This window comes from Poeciliopsis prolifica, unplaced genomic scaffold (genome assembly GCF_027474105.1).
Source record: "Poeciliopsis prolifica strain line A6 unplaced genomic scaffold, Auburn_PproV2 SCAFFOLD012, whole genome shotgun sequence".
Classification (NCBI taxonomy): Eukaryota; Metazoa; Chordata; class Actinopteri; order Cyprinodontiformes; family Poeciliidae; genus Poeciliopsis; species Poeciliopsis prolifica.
The window spans coordinates 6,339,890-6,358,544 of NW_026562387.1; the positions used below are offsets into that span (position 1 = coordinate 6,339,890).

Below are 18,655 nucleotides of genomic sequence, written 5' to 3' on the forward strand. Positions count from 1 at the left end.
CAACATCATGCTATTGTCTGTATGTTTTGAGCTGGGAACGGTGTTTGTGTTGCCTTCGTTTTCTGCCACACAGCACAGAAACTTTTCTTTTAGGCTTCATCTGGACACAGTACCTCCTTCCAGGTGCCTTTAAAATTGAAATTGGTCTTATTTTACTACAGTAATGGCTGTCTTTTTGCCACTCTTCCTTAGTCCAGACTTTTGGAGCATGTGGCAAATAGTTGCACTGTCAAAAGATTATCATCCACACTCAGCATAACCATGGGATCGATACTGTCATTCCCTGGCACTCAATTTATGTGGCAATCATTTTTGGTATATTTGCAGCTGTGTTAATCTCTGTCTTTTGTTAGATGATGAACTCCTCTCTAAGAAATGTTCAAAGCTCCATATGCTTCATGTCACTCCCTACTAAAGAAACTTGCAGAAGACATAATATGTTTGTGTCTATTTATTATTATTTTTTATTCTTTGGAAGTGATTTATTGTTAATCAAGCATCCCTACAAATGGTACAAATGTCTTGCACTTATTCTTACATGTCAGTGGGAAACACTTATTTGACCCAGACCACCAATGGGACCGGAGCCAGCTCTCAGCCGACACCCACCTCGCAGCAGATTAACCAATCATTTGGCGTTGGCTTGTCAGGGAGCTGACAGTCCTATTTTCCATAAAGGAAACAGCATGTAGACTTTGTATGTGTGTGTATGTCTGAGAGACCTGAGTTGACCCAGGGCAAGTCTGGCCACGGAAAAAAAAAACAAAAAAAAACCCTGACGTGCACCCAGGCCGAGGTTGCCAGCGGCCACGGTTTCACGCATATGCACACATAGCTGGGCGCGCAGACGAGCGCACAAGTTTCTGCCCCCTCAGCAAAGGAAAGAGCACTGGGAAGCAGTGGAGCCTTGGAGGTGACCAAGATTGTCTTTGTATTGTCTTTATCCACCTCTCCTACCAGCGTTACAGTGGAAATACCTGACCCTTGCCTCTGAGCTGTGAACCGGAGCAGATTGACAGCATGGATTTGGTGAATCCTTCCTCACTTTCTCTCCAAGTATTTTGGAGTTTTCATCAGCAAAACAAAATAAATAAAAATGCAGATTCAATGAAAGGCACATGATGCTGATCCACTAAAAGTACAATGCAAGCACCTCCGAGCACAGTGACTGCTCACTTTATTTCTTATCTTGCATTTATGCATGGATACAGACTAAAACAGATGGAGGGCACGGAGTGACAGAGAGCCAGAGACACAGACTGAGGGGAGAGCTCTGATAGGCTCAGTCGGGGGAAACGGGTGGAGAGGAACGCTGGTCCCCAACGAGGCAAGCTAAGTGGGGGGAAATTAGGTCAGTGTGTTCCTTGTGACTCCACAGCAAGAACACGCATGTGTATAATGTGTGTGTTCTCGCTAGTACACCTAAAGAGTCACACCACACCAGAACAGATACGCGCTGTGTCGATCTGTCGGACTTTGTGTGTGTACTGGTGCATGCTGCAAGGTACTCTTGACGCCACTGAACTTCTGCAGCGTCAGTCCGATTAAATTCCAAAACTTTTCCTATCGATTCACAACCAATCCAACCGAGATGGGAAAACAAGGCTGTAACTAATCATAGCATCATAGTCTGTGACAAAATTGTTCAGAATATGCAAGAGTTGAATAAAGGTTACGTGACTTTTATCCCCATTTGGCCACGTTGTCTTCTAATTCACGCTATTGGGATTAACGGAGCCTGCTGTCGTGTGTCCTCTGGAGGACGAGGATGCTCCTCTTTCTGTAGCTTCCGCTGAGCTCTTGTCTCTACTCATTGTCTTTTCCTGTCTCCAGACCAGGACACGTCACAGATACTATAATTGATATGAGATTTAGGGGGTATATTTTAATGTAATTAGAATCTTGGTAATTGGACTAATTAGATCTAATTGCTATGTGAGAATGACTTTGATTAAAACAGGTTTTCTCTCCTCAAACCAGAGGAGGAAAAAGAATAGTTGGGTGACATTGGTGGGATACAATGCAAAGCTAATCGACTATAAGCTCTGATGGGCGAAGATTAGGTACAGTGATGTACAGTGGAGCAAAAGGGGAAAAAAGTCAACATCTGAGAACCTCTTCAGGTAATTACTTTTAAAAAGATTTTAGTCAAACTCAGAATGACAAAAAACATCCTGATAAACTGGCAAACTATCTGACTCTGAGTATGTTTAGATTCTTGCAAAAGTACCAAAACGCTGAAATCAATAACAGCAACTGTATTGAGCTAAGTGCTTTGATTATTCTGGGCAACATTCAGGAAAAAAAAATAAAAAATACAGTTAAGTTACACATGCCAACATCAAATAGGCTGGAAGGTCTGCAGAAATCTGTTGTGCAGGTTCAATTGGATAACAGCGGCATGGTATTTTTAACCAAAAAGAATGGATCATTCTTATTTTTATATTTTTTGCCCTATTCATCTGAACAGAATTGACTTTGTGTGTGTCAATACCTTCAGTAAAAAGTGCTGTATGTTTTTCTTTGAAGTTGGACTTAATGGATTAGATGTGTTATCTAGGCTTTCAACACCACAAGCCTTTTTTCAAGGCTAATTGTTATGCCTCAGCGATAAGAAACTTAGACCTTGAAATGGGAAAAGCATTCAAAAATTGACATAAGCTGATCTTGAACATTGTTTAGTGACCCAAATAGACTCCTTAAACATTTTTGTGTATTGACCAACTGTGACAATACAAGTTGGTCAACTAAAATGTCACAGACCAACTAAAATATTCAGTAAATAAACTTCCTACATGTCCGACCATCACAAAGAAGTGCATAATTGTGAAATGTGTGGGAAAAAAATTATAGATGGATTTCACTTTGTTTTTTTTTTTTTTCTTTCAAGTAAAATTCCAAAAAGTGCGGCTTGCATTTGCATTCGGGCCCATTCTTTCTATTTTGTAGAACTATTTCTTGCAACAGCTAGTTCTGATCATTTTGGGCTTTGGCCCAACCAGATTTGCACATCTGAGAATTCCTACGTCAATTTGAGCTTCCAAGACTTGCCAAAAAAATTTCCATTAGATTTAGATCTAGGTCTTTCCAAAACATGAAGTAAGTTTGATTTAAATCTTCCTCTTTACTGTCCTGCTTGTATTAAGCTCTATCCATCTCCACAGCCACTTTGACCAACTTTCTTGATTCTGCTAAATAATAGCATCGCCACATTCTGATGCTAAGACTGTTACTTTTCACTTTGGCCATGGTGGGTTTAGGGTATTAGTTTTGACCACGCACAACAGATTGCATGTAGGCCAATAAGTTAAATGTTAGCTTTCTCTGACAAGAACAATTTGAACTATTAGCATAACCTGGATTAAAATTTACTTAAAATTGACTTGAATTGAACACCTTCTTTCATCTATTTGTTTTGTTCTCATGTGATCTCTTGTGGCTTTTTTCAATTCCAAATTGGAACAATTCCTCCCGCCTAAACTCTGATCGTCTACAACTTCTCCAGGATTACCAGGGGCCTCTCTTTGTAATGATCTAGTTTCTTTAGTTAAGCAGTTGGTTTCACAGAATAGCATTAAGGGGGGAAAAATCATTAAGGGTAGTTGAAAACTTTAGTTGCAAAAAGTGCTGAAAACCACATATAATTTTTCTTCCTCTTCACAATTACACATTAAGATACTTTATGTTGGTTGCTCTGATAAAATATGTTGAAGTTTAAGATTCTTATATAATAAAATAAACAAAGGAAAAAGACTACTCATAGATAGCCACTTTTATCTGTTTTGTGTCATATGTCTTTATTTTCATAAAGTATTTGTCTCCTTATCTAAACTAGAACTATTGTTTGGCCAGTTTCAGTAAATTATTCCCTTACATAAATATTTCATGGGGTTCTACAGTGCATATTAAGCTCAATACATCCCTGCACATTTATTTTACAAGCAGAATGAAGTCCCCACTCTGACTTTTATAGAAATGCATTATCTTACCGCATTTCTGTCATCTGTGCGCTATCTGATCTGAATCTCCGTGTTTCCATGTGTTTGCTTAATTATGCATTAGCCCCTGATTTGCACATTTGTGTCAGGACGCCCCATAAAAGTCCCGATGAGCTAAGCCTCGTGCGGCTCAATAGATGGCAGTAAGATCCCTCAATCACTGCTGTATGAATCCGCTTTGCACTTAAAACACATGAATATGCAGACGTGTATGTGCGCATCCGGTGCACTCATGTAGACAATATACACAGAGCACAGAAACACAAGCAAACACTCTCATGTGCACGCTCAAAAAAAGAAAAAAAGCATAGACATAGGGACAAAGCCAAAACAAACGGTGATAAAATGACAGCAAATAAAGACATAAAATGAATCCATTGAAAAAAATTACAAAAATAAAAATCTTTTGTCCAGATATCTGTGAGCCCTGCAGACACAGAGAAGCCCACAGCAACACAGGGAATTATGGTTAGATGGTTTGAGCTTCATACTGCAGTGTCTCTGCCTTGGTTGTAAAAATTTAACACCTGCACTGTACCTTTCTAATAGTCTTATTAGGTGAGGGCAAAGAGGAGCTTTTAGCTCAGAGTTACTGTAAAGTGAGTGCTTGCAAAGATGAAATCAATAGCTGCAGCACCTTCACAGGGCGTCAGGGGGAAAGCTGAAGTTCTTACTCAATACAACTCGTGTGTATAACTGACAGCAACGTCTCATCTCACCCAGCCGACGACTGCTCAGAGGTAAAAAGCAGCACTATGAATAATCGTGAAAACCATTTAATTGTGTCCCTTTGTGTGCAGTCTGCTCGGCTTCTGTCCTCGTTTTGTATTCGCTCCCCTGCACTCCCCCCCCCCCACCCCCCGACACAACACCCCCGCAAGACAGTCCCTGTGTCGTCATTTGTTGGCAGGATACGCTGGTAATCATTCGAATTCCCTGAGTATGTGCAGAAGATGTCAGGGAGTAGTCTCTGATCTTGTTTAATGTGTGACCAGCAGCTATAAATTACAAACTCCCAGAAATGCAGAAACAAGGGTACTCGGAAATCTCCAGGGAGAATTTGCTTTACGTTCCTCTTGCACATACAGAGTCTCCCTCTCCTCCCCTTAATTTAGTTGGAGTTCAAATGAAAAACAAATACCTGTGACTTTGGAGTTGAAATAGACTATTTCACTTTTGGGCTGTTTTGATGCTCTTGCCTTGTTGCTTCAGATGAACATGACCAACGTTGTTTGAAATTCTCTGGTCTATTTGTTTTTCATTTTTTAAATTAAAATGAAATGCTCAAAGCAACACTGAGGACAAAAAAAAAAAAAAAAAAAAAAAAAAAACGAAAAAAAGGACTTGGAAGTTTCAAAACTACTTTGTTGTACTTTGGGAGGAGGGAAATAGTGTACATGTGAAGACAGAAGAGAGAACCTGATGTACAAAATAAACAAGAATTGTCTTCACTTTGTCTTAAAATAAGCTTGAATCTTTGTGAAAGAAATTGAAATATTGATGATTTGCCATGACTGTTTTGGATATTTTAACTCCACAAAATTATCTTTAAATTCTGATGAGCTCCAGCAAGGTTTCCAGGGTCTTTGAAACAAAATCTGGCCCACAAAATCATCTCTACATCATCATAACACAGGTCAGATTCAAACCCACCTGTCGTACTGTTTATTTGTAGTGGAAAAGTTCATTCTTTCTTTCTGACCAATATGCAATTCCAATTAAAGTCATAGAAGTATTTATCAAATGACTTCAAGTTAAATTGCTCCTTTTCTACCCCTTTTCATCAACACCATTCTGTCCCTTCCTGCTTCCATTTTGTGAGTAACATAAATAAACAACTTCATACCAATTAAACTAATTCCATGAATTAATTCAATGCAGGAACAAAGGGCCATAAATATACTCTAATTTTATGTATTCCTAATTGTTTTGTATATTATTTATGATGCTTGAACAAAACATCCTGTGAGCAAGAGCATGGCTTTTTGTCAATTGTATATGTAAGCTGTTTGTCTGGAAGCGTTTTTCTGGGACAAAGAAGTATTTCTGTGCAGACGACACAGAAGGATAAAACACAAGAAACCAAAATGGCAATTTGACTAATAATCCTGCAACATCTCTGATTGTTTTAAAATTACAGATTTTCCTCTCATAACACGTCCAAACTACCTGTTAAAATATTATTATTATTATAGTCTCCTGGAGATCTGATTTTTTTTAGGTTCATCTCTGAATGTAGATATTCACAAGTACCTGGTTTTCTTTTTGAGTAATTTCCTGTCTTATAACCACAACTCTCTCTGTTTTATTGACATTTCATGTTCTTTTGTTTTTCCTATTATGAAGCGTCGCTAAGGTAAATAGGCCTTTGTGGCACCTCATGTCCACATGCCAAAGATACAGAAAATTACAAGTTATTTTAATGTATCTGGAAGTTTCTTTACACTCTGACGTCTTAGAGTCGGGTTTAAAATGATTTCTTCAACGCTGATTAATTTTAAAAAAAAGTATTTCACTGTAAAATCTAACCACATATTATTCTTCTAGTTTCTAGTGGAGACATCTTAGTACACTTGAAATACTACAAAACTTATTAAACAATCTGCAAGTTAAGCAAGACATTTTCACGTATAACATGGGAAAACATGTCTTGTTCCATTGGCAGATTATTGGAACCAGAATCCTATGGCTTTTTTAAGCTGTAGGAGCTTAAAAACAGCTCCTACAGCTTGCTGAAAAGTTACTTGAAATGTGGTTTGATCTTATTGCATTATAAGAAATTGTCACTAGAAGCTCGACTAAAATATCTTGGTAAGATTCCCTGTTTTTGCAGTGTTCTTACCAGACATTTCTTAGAGTGAATGTACTTTAATCAGTGATAAGTTTCCTTAGTTTTTTAGTTTTAAGATGTTTCAACCATTTTTTTTGTATCAGCAGTGGAAATAGATGTGGTCTTTCTTCTCTCTTTCTCTCTATCTCTCATTTTCTCTCTCAGTCACAGTGTATTTTCTCATCATCATCTTGTTTGGTTGATGTGATCTTGATTTTCCAAGCAAGAGGATGGATACCTATTGAGACTTACTGTAAAAAGAAAGTATATCCTTCCATCTCCTCCAAGGAGAGGTTCTCCACTGTTGGTTGCATCTTCTGTTTGTCTGCCTGGAGAGGCGGCGCGCTTCTGCCGCTCATGCTGGGGCCGCAGCTATTTGTCTTCTTGATTGGCTTCTTCTGTGAGGAGCAGGAATCAGGGAGAACACATACGGATGTCATTTGTAATCAAAGCAGGAAACAGGCCTTTGAATTTATCTTGGAGGATGCACACGGTGACTGTGACAATGTGTGTGTGTGTGTGTGTGTGGCATTTTGGGAGGCTTCTCCTAAATCTCAACCAGCGCCTTTACTGACGCGAGACAAGAGTGACTGCAAAATCGCACACCATCCTTCAAGTCGGGTTCGTTCGGAAAGTGTGTGCACAGTGACGGCGGCGTTAAATACGTGATGTTAGAGCAGCTGGCGCAGATTTTTTAGTTTTTTTTGTTTTTGTTCCCCCTCCCCTCTCCTGCACACGAGCCGTTTACTGTCATCATCATAAACACAGTCAGGAAGAGGGATTTAAAATTTTTCACCAAGGTACTTGGGAGAAGATTTTTTTTTTTAAGCCGCCAACATGTTAACGGCTTGCTTTGCCTGGCCCTGTCAAGCCTGTCTGTGTTGCCCTTGGGTGGGCTTAGTGCCTTTCTGCTTGAAGTTGTGACATACACACTGATGTATGTTAATGAGATCCACAGTTGGAATAAGAAACCTCTCTCTCTCTTCCTCTAACACCCCTCCCTCATTCTACCTTTCCCTATTTCATCTTTCTTTTTTTTTTTCTGCCCTCTGTCTCTCCCCTCGTGCTGTATACTAGGCCCAGGAAGTAGTAAATGGGCAGAGTCCCATAAAAGCTCCATTCGTTTTCATAGGGCAATCTTTGCCAAAGCAAGCTTGGATTCCAGAGTGATGATCACAATAAAAAGGTAGAAAGGAGCGAGACGAGAAGAAAAGAAAAATGCAGGAGATATATAAACCACAATGTTCTCCAGTGTCTCCCCACAATAAATTTAATGCAATACCTTAAGAGTGGATTCAGTGTATAGTTGGATTCCTGCCCCGTGGGCAAAAGGGTTGCCTGGAGAAAATTCATTTTAATTAGGCCTGCACTGCAGGTTGAAGGGCTGAAATCTGATCCCTAGTGCTCCCAGGCTGGGGCAGGTTGGAGATCATTCCACTTAATCATTAGACAACTGGGTTCCACACCGCGACGTTTGACAGAGTTAGCCAGGTTTTTAAAGATGGGGGGTAGAGTGTTGGGGAAAAGAGAGAGAAGGAAAAAAAAATGGTCACGGGGAAATAAAAACCTCATATAAACAAACTCGTTTATTTATCGGGACATTGCTGATTAATGGTCTTCTGAGGAGTCTCTGGTAGATCGGCCAAAAGAGGTTAGAAACAATAAAGACTTGTAAGGCATGGAGGAGGGAGCCGGGAGAGGTAAAAATGCGAATGCAAAAGAGAGTGAGAGAAAGGCAAGCTTGATGTTGTTCACAGACTTCTAACTGCCCCAACAATAACATTGCAACAAACAAAAGGCCGACTCAAGAGGCACAATGGCAGGGGCGGACCGAGAGCCTGCGACGCCGGATCAACACACACGGTAATTTTGCAATTACCACTTCAAAGTTTTAGCAGGTAACATGCAGGCTTTGATTAATTTAGCTTAAGTCTTCTGTTGAACAGGAAGAAGCAGGTTAAGAAAGCCTTTTGGAGAAGAAGAAGAAGAAAAAAAAAAAGGAAGGAAGGAGGCCTCGCTGGCATTGCTGATTTCACAGAATTTGAGCTGCTCTGGCTTGTCAAGCAGATCAAAACTGGCTTTGAAGGCTGAAAAATACCTGTTAGTGTGAAATGTATTTTGACAAATCTCAGATAATAAGCTGGGGAGGTGCAAGTAAGGGTGGAGAGACGGGGCAAGGAGAGGGAGGAAAATGGTAGAGGAAGGAAAAAAGGGAGAAGCAGCTCATTTTAAAGGGTCAAACACATCCCCTTAAATCACAGCGGTACCTTGTTTTGAAAGCCAACTTCTGCTTTCTCCTGGCTCGGATCGGTCTTCTCTGCTGCGCCTCCCGAAAAGACTTCTGGGGAGTCATTCTTCCCTGCATCCCAAAACGGAAAGAATGTATACTAAATCTGCAAACTGGATGCTAAGATGAAAGACTTTGTTTAATATTAGTTAGTACAAGTTTATACTGCAAAATCTGTAGATTACCTATTGATAGTTGCCAGAAATGTTACAAATGTAAAAACATCATCTTTGATTGTCCAAACTTTGCATTGTTTCAGATGTTACATCAAGTGTAAATAATTTAAATAAATAAAATAAAAGAATAAAAAGTTTTGAAGTCTTATAATTACAAACAACCTATTATTTCTTTTGAATTTTATCACAGTTTAATATTGCGGAGACAAGATCTTCAAGTAATTTAATGCTTAAAATATGCAATTAGAAATGATAAAAAATTCTGCCAAAAAGAAATTAACAACATTTCTGAAGCTATATCCTTTCTCATTTTCTCAGCAAAATCCCATTTGCAGTGTTTTTCATTCTTTAATTCTTTCGACCTTTTTTTTCTATTTCTGTCTGACTTTTTCTTGCTGTAATTTAAACGGTGAGCCACCAGATGTGTGTCTCATGCTTGAAGAGTCGAGGATCTGCATTATTTAGCATATTAACATTCACAGAATTTCAAAAAGGGGTTCCTGCTTTGCCTGGAGGTTGTAATTAAGTAAACCTTAGCTTGATACGTGTAAAAATCTCACTCTGAAACTTTTGGCCCCCTCATGAAACCAGTCACATCTATATAATACATATGGAAAACTCAGGGAAGATATAATTTCTTCTCTTGCCACAGGATTAAATATATCAGTAATAATGACTTAAACATAAAATATCTTTTTGACAGCTAAAATGTACTACATATGAATGGTGAAAAAAAAAGACTTTTTGTTTGAAGGTCCTGTATTCACATATTACAGAAATGTGAATAATTTTTAGGGTTATATTTTTATGCTTTACTTTTGTTCTAATACTAATTTTTAACATCTCTTGTTGTATATCAAAGTCATGTGTTGGCATAAACATACCTTAATGTTGTCAAGGAATTTCGAAACAATTCAAAGAGCCATAAAACAGGTGAAAGAAACAATAAAAGGACAACATATTGAGAAAAGAATGGAATCAAATTAGACGTGATCCTCTGCGAGCTTTGTTGGGTTAATTTATACTTTGTTACAGTCGGCAAAGTCTCTGTGCATGTGCAGACAACCTGAGAAAGAGTGATGCAACCCGCCGCCACCTTTCATTTGCATGAGTGCACACAAACATGCACAGGAATCACGGCCACCATTAGCAGCATCAACAACCGTGCACGTACTCCGCAGACTCAGCCCCCACGGATTCGAACGCCGTCTAAAGTCATGCAGCCAAACGCACACACTCATTACACCGAGGCCCCGCTTGCTAATGGTCAGATGCTGTGGAACCAAAACCAGTGCGGAGGCAGCATCGACTGCCTTGACAGCTGAGGGCTACGACCGTGAACTCGGAGGACTGGAGCTGCCACAACTCCAGCCTCTCTGGGCACCCAAGGCCAACAACAAACTCCTTGTTCTTCCCCTAGTGCTCTGAGCTATGTTAAGACTGGTACACATGCTCGTCCATTACACACACGCACACATTGCGTCGATGCACCCACACACCAAAAAGGCAAAGACATCAATGTCGACACTTGCATACATGCACAAGCATTTTCGAGGGTAGAAATATACGAGTGTACAGCTTACAAACAAAGTCAGGTTGAGGGAAGGAAAAGCCTGAAGGCTGCACCACTGTAGAGACCCCATTACTGTGTTAACGGTGAGATGGAACCGGAGTCAGATGCCAGTCGTTGCTCACCTAGGTCCATAATTTTATATGATGACTGGCCAAGATTTGCTGGAGAAACAAAGGTTATCAACTCGCACATTAGCCTGGAGTCCCTATTAGGATCTCGTGCTAAAGTTTGCTGTAGCACTGCAATGTTTGGGTGTTGCTTAAAGCAAGAATGTGTTTACTTTTAATCTACTGGAATTTAATTACAGTGGCAGACACTAACTTAACACTTGAGTTCGTATTTACTCCCTTCAACGTTTTCATAACGTTGCCACATCACAACAACAAACACAAAACTCCAGAGGACGCACACAAAGCAAAGGCATCGTGAAATGATTTATCACTTGTGTAAACTTTACACAAAAACTGATCTGAAAAGTGTGGTGTGCATTTGTGTTCAAGCTCTTGCTCAAAGTGTTTGCAGAAGTATATTCTTTTAGGTTATGTTTGTGAATCAGAAAGATGATGATACATGGATTCCAACATTTTTTGCAAATAAAAATCCACAAATATCTCTGTGGATTTACACTTAGCCGCTCCAAGTCAATATTTTGAAGCCATTTAGCTGGAATTTCATTGATATGAATAGCTGTGGAGAGTTAAATGAGCTTTTGTCCATATCTCTTTGCAAAGTATCTTAGCTACAGTCAGACTGGATTGAGAGTGACTGCAGAAGAAAAGCAGCACGCCTACCATGTTGTATCTCTGTGATGAGGGGCTTGTGGCGATGTGATATGAATATAGCATGTTGCATAAACGGAAAAAAAAAAACAAAACATTTTACTCATCCCATCAGAGAACCTTTTCCACATGTTTGCCAGGTTCCTAGAGGGCTTTTGGCAAACTTTGAATTGCATTTATTAGAGATTTCTTTCGCTGTTGGCTATCATTTCACCACTTTCCCATTGTTTTATAACCTAAACCCACTTTAAACGTCTCCAGAACTTTATTTCTAACCTGTCTGGTGTGTGTCCATGGATTTTCAAGAAGTTCATTGTTTAACAACAGTGTCCAATATACCAGTACCAGCTGGACGTAGAATGAACAATTTATTTAAAAGTTAGATAGGACTCCACTAATTTAGTGGCATGAGTCAGTATGGACTGAACTTTATTAGTAGTATCAGAGCAAACAGGGACTTGAAAATAAATCCATGCCACAATCTGTAGATGTAAAAATAAAAAAGCTCAAAAAACAAACTAAGGGTGTGGCTGCAATTAGAAAGAAATTGCAAGAAAAAAGTTTTAGGGGTAGCATTTATCTTGTTTTCCATGAAAGGTTTTCCAGCTTTATTTGCATATAAATATCACAAAAGGTTTTGAAATGTGATAATCTTATTAAGGGATTTCAAGAATATCCTTAAAATCTTTTTTTTTTTTTTTTTTTTTTTTTAACTAAGTTTGCCGAGGGCACATACAGAATAACGGATCGACACGACAATATGATTTGAAAGTCTGATAACTAGGAGTAAAGGGGAGAGCACCCTGAAATGGGAATGCTCCAAATAAGACTTTAGATGAAGGGAGTCCCTGATATCATCTTGAGTGATGAGGGGCTTGGATGTTAAGATAAATTCATTGAAAAAGCAACAAAGCGTCATCGGCATCCTCATCATGATCCACTACAGGCATGGTGAAATGAGACACTGATCTAATTTGTCACTTGGGCTCAAACAAACCTAGTGTAACTGGATCATTCTGTTAATGTGAAAGGTCAGTTAACCCAGTGTGCCTCTAGCGAATCACCCAAAATACTAAATACACTTCATTATGCTCTGGCAAGTCATCTGAGGTAAATCAGATTATGATCACGGAACTACAAGTTCTCCTGCAACACGAAATGATGAGTTCACACACAACAGCAGTAATGCTCTGACTCTATGATCACAACTTGTCAGCGGTATTATTCTAGATTAGGATGTCAGGTTTGGTTCTGTTAATACATGACAAGTGTAGTGATTCTCTTCTCTTCTCTTTTCTTTTTTTTTTTACAAAAGGAATTAATTAACTTAAGGCCTCAGGATCGCAAACTTAATGTTTCAATGTCAAGCCTTGTGTGTTATGACGTTACAAATGACAAGAAGTCTCTATGTACTTGTCCCGACTCTGAGACAAATAGGTATTAAGGAAAATCCAGGCATTACATGCACCGAGAAAGTGATCCCACCGCACAGCACACATCAGCGTCAGAAACAGGGAAGCATGAAATAGAAAGGAAATGTCTGAAACCCCCCGACTTGACTAAGAACTGGAGAAGCTGGGGATAATTCGTTTTTTTTTTCTTTTCCCTGACCGAATTGGATTTCCATTTTTGGCTAGGTTAAAGTTGTCCATCCAATCGCCCTGCTCAGCCTTGACATATCGCCCCATCTGAACGCCATAATTCACTCCAGAGGTAATGCAACCTGAACTGATCTGTATGCAAATGAGGCCCAAACGTCAGATTGGCTTAGGGAGCGGCGTAGATGAGGTGTTGTGCGGGACACCTTTTGATCCATTATTTCACTCGCCGGATCGAGTTCACTTCTCAAGCAACCTCTTCACCTGACTGCGAGGAGGTGTGTGTATGTGTGTGTTTTCGTGCATGCTGAAGCATGCACTGTTTCCTCGGCGAGCAGATCTGCTGAATTTTGCCTTATGTGGCTGAACATAAATCCCCACATAGTAAAAGCGTTTCTCGCTCTCCTTCTCTCTCTTTGGAAATGCAGTCAGTTCATTGGGGACACTTCCCTTGTGGGTGTTAGGATCTCTGTGGGGGGTCACAGGTCAGCTAGCGGAGGAAGCGACAAGCTGTGAAATGTAAAAGACCAATTTCTTCCACATGTTTCAGTGCTGGGAGAACACTGCCAAGCTGTCAGCCGGCATCACGTTTAAAATGGGCCAGGGTACTACCCAGCAGACCTGTCACAACTCATTTGTAATTAAAAAGCCTGTGTGATGTTTAAAGCAGAGCACCCCAGAAACTTTTGAGAACTGTTAAATAAAGATGAGCTGTACATGCAGAAAGCAAGAAAGAAAGAAGGAAGGAAGGAAGGAAAGAGAAGAAAAAGAAAAAGAAAGGAAGAAAGAGAAAAAAGATAGGTAGAAGAGAAAAAGAAATAAAGACAAAAAGAAAGAAGAGAAAGAAAGAGAAAAAAGGATGCCTCCACAAACCTGCTCAACAAAGAATTTGATCAACCATAAGGGTATTACATATTACCATTACATATTAGCGTTGTTAACATTAAATTTACATAAACCATTTGAATCAGATGTACCTTCAGTAAAACTTTCCTCTCAAATAGACAGAGATGTCTACCATATATTTGTTTTATTGTGGACTCAAGTATCATCTACAGGTAAGTCAGAAACTTTTGTATTATTTTCAGTTGCAAAGGTTTGTCTTGTTGGAGCAATAATTTAAGTTTCAATCCATAAGTAACTAATTTGGCAACAGTCCTAAAGCTAAAGTCTGACTTGCTCTATAGGACTTGTTATGCCTAAGGGATTTCCTGCTGATGAGCTGCACACCTAAGCTGTGGTTGTCAGGGATTATTATTATTATTATTATTATTATTATTATTATTATTATTGTTGTTGTTGTCATCTGAATTAAATCCCAGTTATTGTGTTTCTTTTTAACATGGTAGTTTAGAGCATGACAGTAAAGTGACGTTAAAAGAAAATTGTTAGAATTTAAACTTATTTCTGTTCTTTTTTTTGTTTGTTTTTTTTAGCTGCTGAACATAATAAAAGTTAATATTTTGTCTTAGCTATGTGGTAGAGAAAACTATTTGGTATGACAAAGTTTGTGTTTAGCTTTAAATAGTTTAGTTAAAAAAATTTAAACTTGCATTCAACATAACCTTCCTAGCTCAGTGGCAAACAATGCCAATGATCAACACAACTTAAGCTGTTAGGAACCCACTTCCTTAAAGTAGATCTCAGAGGGTTGTCTCCAGACTTGACCCGTCTGACAACAATGCTGAATTAAAATTTGCTTGCAAGCAACGAGCAAGCAAATTTGCCCCTACGGCTTCTTAGGGTTAAGAAGCTGTGACAGTATTTGACAATGTACAGCACATCTTAGTTTTGTTGCACAGAGAAAAGCTTTTGAAAATACATTCACAATGTACATTACTGTCATGCTGTTCCTTTTTCTTACATGAGAGAACCATGATAAGTGTCTTTTATCTGTGATAAACAGAAATTAATCTATTTGTTTCCTTATTCGTGTTGTTGTGTTTAGGGATAAATCCCTTGGCCTCACTGCTGGACTAATTACTGTTATTTAGTGTAATTTCCAGCAACTACTAATTGGACTTCTTTTCCAGGGCGTTCAATGTCGGTATGTTTTTTTTTTTTTGTTCACAGGTGAAATCCACAATGGTATTCATCAGAATGCTATCACTAACAATCAGTATTGAGCATCCAGCCTTGATATTTGCCTAAAAGAAATGCACATTGTGTCTGTTGGGTTTTGTCACGTAATCATACAAAGAAAATATCATTTGTTTATGCAAACTCCGCTCCCTTTCTTTATTTAACTTTACCCCAAGGCACGTTCACCCCAGCAGAGAGAGTCGGTGTATGCGAGAACTGCCATTCTTCTTTTCCCCCAGCTCAAGACATTAGAGTGACATTTTCTCCCCCACTGTGGCATAATTTGGGGGCGCAAAGTTTAGCTTTGGACTCCTACCTGGCAGAGATGAAGAAGAGCAAGCGGAATCAGCTGACAGGTGGAGAGGTGAACCGTGTTGAGAGAGCACGACCGTGGACTCTCCCGCTCTGCAGCCGGGGCCGACATGCAGAAGCTGCTGGGACTGGAGAAGAAGGGGATGTGGGCAAATCTGAGACTGGGATGTGGGTCGCTGGGTAAGGGTCAGGTCATGGTGATCCTCGGGTTTGGATACAATTTTAGGGTTGGAGAGGAATCTCGATGGTGTAACAAAGAACTCTGTCCCTCCGGATGTTCCGAGTGGCATTCTCTTTACCTAAAACACACAGAAAAAGAAAAGAAAATCACAGAACAATCAGACTGTCTGAACTCTAAGTATAAATTCAGTAAACATGTCATTGCTCTTCATACACATTTTTTGTCCTTTATAATCAATCAATTTATAATATTGCTAATATTTTTGACAGTGGGCCCCATAGCTACAAAGTTAATTCTGTAAGCATCCTTTTTTTTCTGTATCCTGCATTAGCAAAGACAACCAAACATATCCCACAAGAGTCGAAGCAACAGTAGACCACAGTAACGATATAGTAATACAAACAGCATGTCGAAGTCAAAGGGATAAAGATGCAAACACAGAAGAGGGAGAGCATTGTTCTGGTTTTTTAATTTGATTACAGTGTTTACTAATCTAATCAATGCATCAGCTTAGATGCATCCGGAATTATTGGGTAAAGATGTGGGTTTTGTTTTCTGTCTGGGGACAATTTCCAATTTTTCTGTAAATGCTTTTCTCTCATAGGAAACATCTAAACGTCCAACGCCCGCTGGACTTTCCATAACAGCCTAAATAATGAAACATGGATTGTATTTTTAAACTTCAGGCACATGCATTCTACCAGCCCTAAATGTTTAATGTGCAATGGAATAATAATTAAAAAAATAAAATGAATGAGCAAACTGTAGATTCTTTAAAGAACCAAACCAGGGGAAAAGAACACCCACCTGAAAATACAGGTTGCACAGCCAGTGGTCTAGATCGGAGGAGATGATAGCTTCGATTTTTTTAAACTGGTCCAGCTGTGGGCTGGGCTCCCCCCTGATCAGTGGAGTTTTGAATCTAAGACGATAATACATCATTATTGGCAACCAAAAACTTTGATGGTTCAACTAGATTGAAGCATTATATAAATAAAGCTGCAGATGTTTTTTTTTGTTTGTTTTTTTTAACAGTTTGGACATGTTGTTCTCCAGTCTCTTTCTCATTCCAAACGGAACTGTACTAAAAACGTTAGTTTATAGGTACTTACTGTGGAAACTTCATACTTGACTTACCTGCCCTGGACCGGACTCAGACTCACGCTGCATACAGGAAATACTCCCCAGGCTAGTACAGAGCTAAAATGGCTACTGTGTCCAGGAAGGCTGATCAGTTGGAACAGCAAAACCATGGAGGGGTTGATTTCAGAGGTGGCAGGTAAGCTCTGCAGAAACATGAGGAACAGATACACTCTGTGTTTAGTTTGCAATTTTACAAGCACATGCCTCAAAAAGGGGAAAAAAAAGATATTTTGTTTTTGTTTTTCATAAAAGTTACAGACTGTAGCTTTAACACAATACATAATTGTCATGTGAAAATAAAACATGTTTTGTCAAAGTTTACACAAATTTGGATTCGACCCTCCTGTTTCTCAAATAAAAGCCAGTGCAACCAATAGCCTTCACCTGACTGTTAAATAGGGTCCACCTTTGCATAAGAAACAGATGGGCTTATATTATTGTCCTAAATCTACAGAAAGGAAGAGGAGTAAATATTCACTGAAAGGACGGCAGTCATGAATATTAGGAATTTTCTTAGTGGCCTCCTTCTAACTGGAAGGGCTTCTATTTCTACACATTTGCCAAAAAGCATTTATTTCACAGATACAGGCGGCGTGGAAAGGGGAGCTTCAGATTGCCACTGTAGTATAAACTGACAGCTACTGAATTAGAGATCCAGTAAGGCCACCATAAATCAAATTCATAATATTACGGGTGTCTTGCACAAAGCAAAAAGTGTTGGTGGTTAGCATTCAACGGCAAGTGCACGCATGCTTATTTACCCAGAGAACGGTAGGGGTTTGCTTAAAAAATGAACTGACAGTGAAGTGTGCCCCACTTCATCCATCATTGAGTAGAAAATATTTTATCCCTTTATTAGTCGTAATGGAAAATGCAGGGGACTTGTTTTAACGCATAAATCATGTGTATCACACACCGAATCTGGGACACACCGGTGAAACGACGGTTAGTGGCGTGTGACTCAAGACATAAATTTATGGAACAATATCACGGATTACAGATATTGAGAATATTGAGGATATTTATATAATTCATTTACTGTGGGAAATATGACCTCAACTAGAAGTGTTCTGTAGTGTGGGTATGTGTGCTTAAAGTGCTTGCTTTTACACAGTTATTTGGGTATGTATGCAGTATTTAAACCACAAACTTTCAGAAATAAGTCTGAATTCACTGCATAATTGTGAACTGAAAGGAATGTAGTATTGTTCAGAAGACGACGTTGCTGTAATCACAGCTGCAAGTCTTGAGTGTGCCAGCTTCACCTGTTTAGATGCAACAATTTCCTGCAAAATTTCTTTCCAAAACAGCCCCATCTCAGTCAGATGGTTCTAAGTCTGCAGAAACATGAACTGCAACAGAAATCTGATCCTTTTTCCAGCTTTTTAGGAAATTTGACCTGCTTCCCTTTGCTTGCCAATGGAAAGCATAAACATGCCATCATAATGTCACAACCATGTTTTGTAGTCTTGTAGTTTTTCTATTTGAAAAAAAACTTCCAGTGTGGATTTCTGAAGCATCTCCTGATTTACTTGCATTTTTTAAAAATACACTTCTTATCTATATTCTGTATTTGTTTCCCCCATTTTTCAGATAATTGATTAAACAGTGCCCCATGAGATGTTTAAAATTTGAAATGTTGTATATTATCACACTGCTTTGCACTTCTGTACACCTATAACCCTGACCTCTCTGG

General features: G+C 39.1%; 1 protein-coding gene across 1 annotated transcript in view; it reads right to left on the reverse strand.

The window, feature by feature from the left end:
* ofcc1 (orofacial cleft 1 candidate 1) overlaps window positions 1-18,655 on the reverse strand; it is an 84,370-nt gene that overhangs the window by 37,524 nt on the left and 28,191 nt on the right. The window contains exons 14-18 of the mRNA XM_055037446.1: window positions 16,954-17,102; window positions 16,624-16,738; window positions 15,640-15,934; window positions 9,096-9,187; window positions 7,081-7,226 (exon numbers count right to left, since the gene is read on the reverse strand). Coding sequence (XP_054893421.1) covers window positions 7,081-7,226; window positions 9,096-9,187; window positions 15,640-15,934; window positions 16,624-16,738; window positions 16,954-17,102 — 797 coding nt within the window. The remainder of the gene's footprint in view (window positions 1-7,080; window positions 7,227-9,095; window positions 9,188-15,639; window positions 15,935-16,623; window positions 16,739-16,953; window positions 17,103-18,655) is intronic.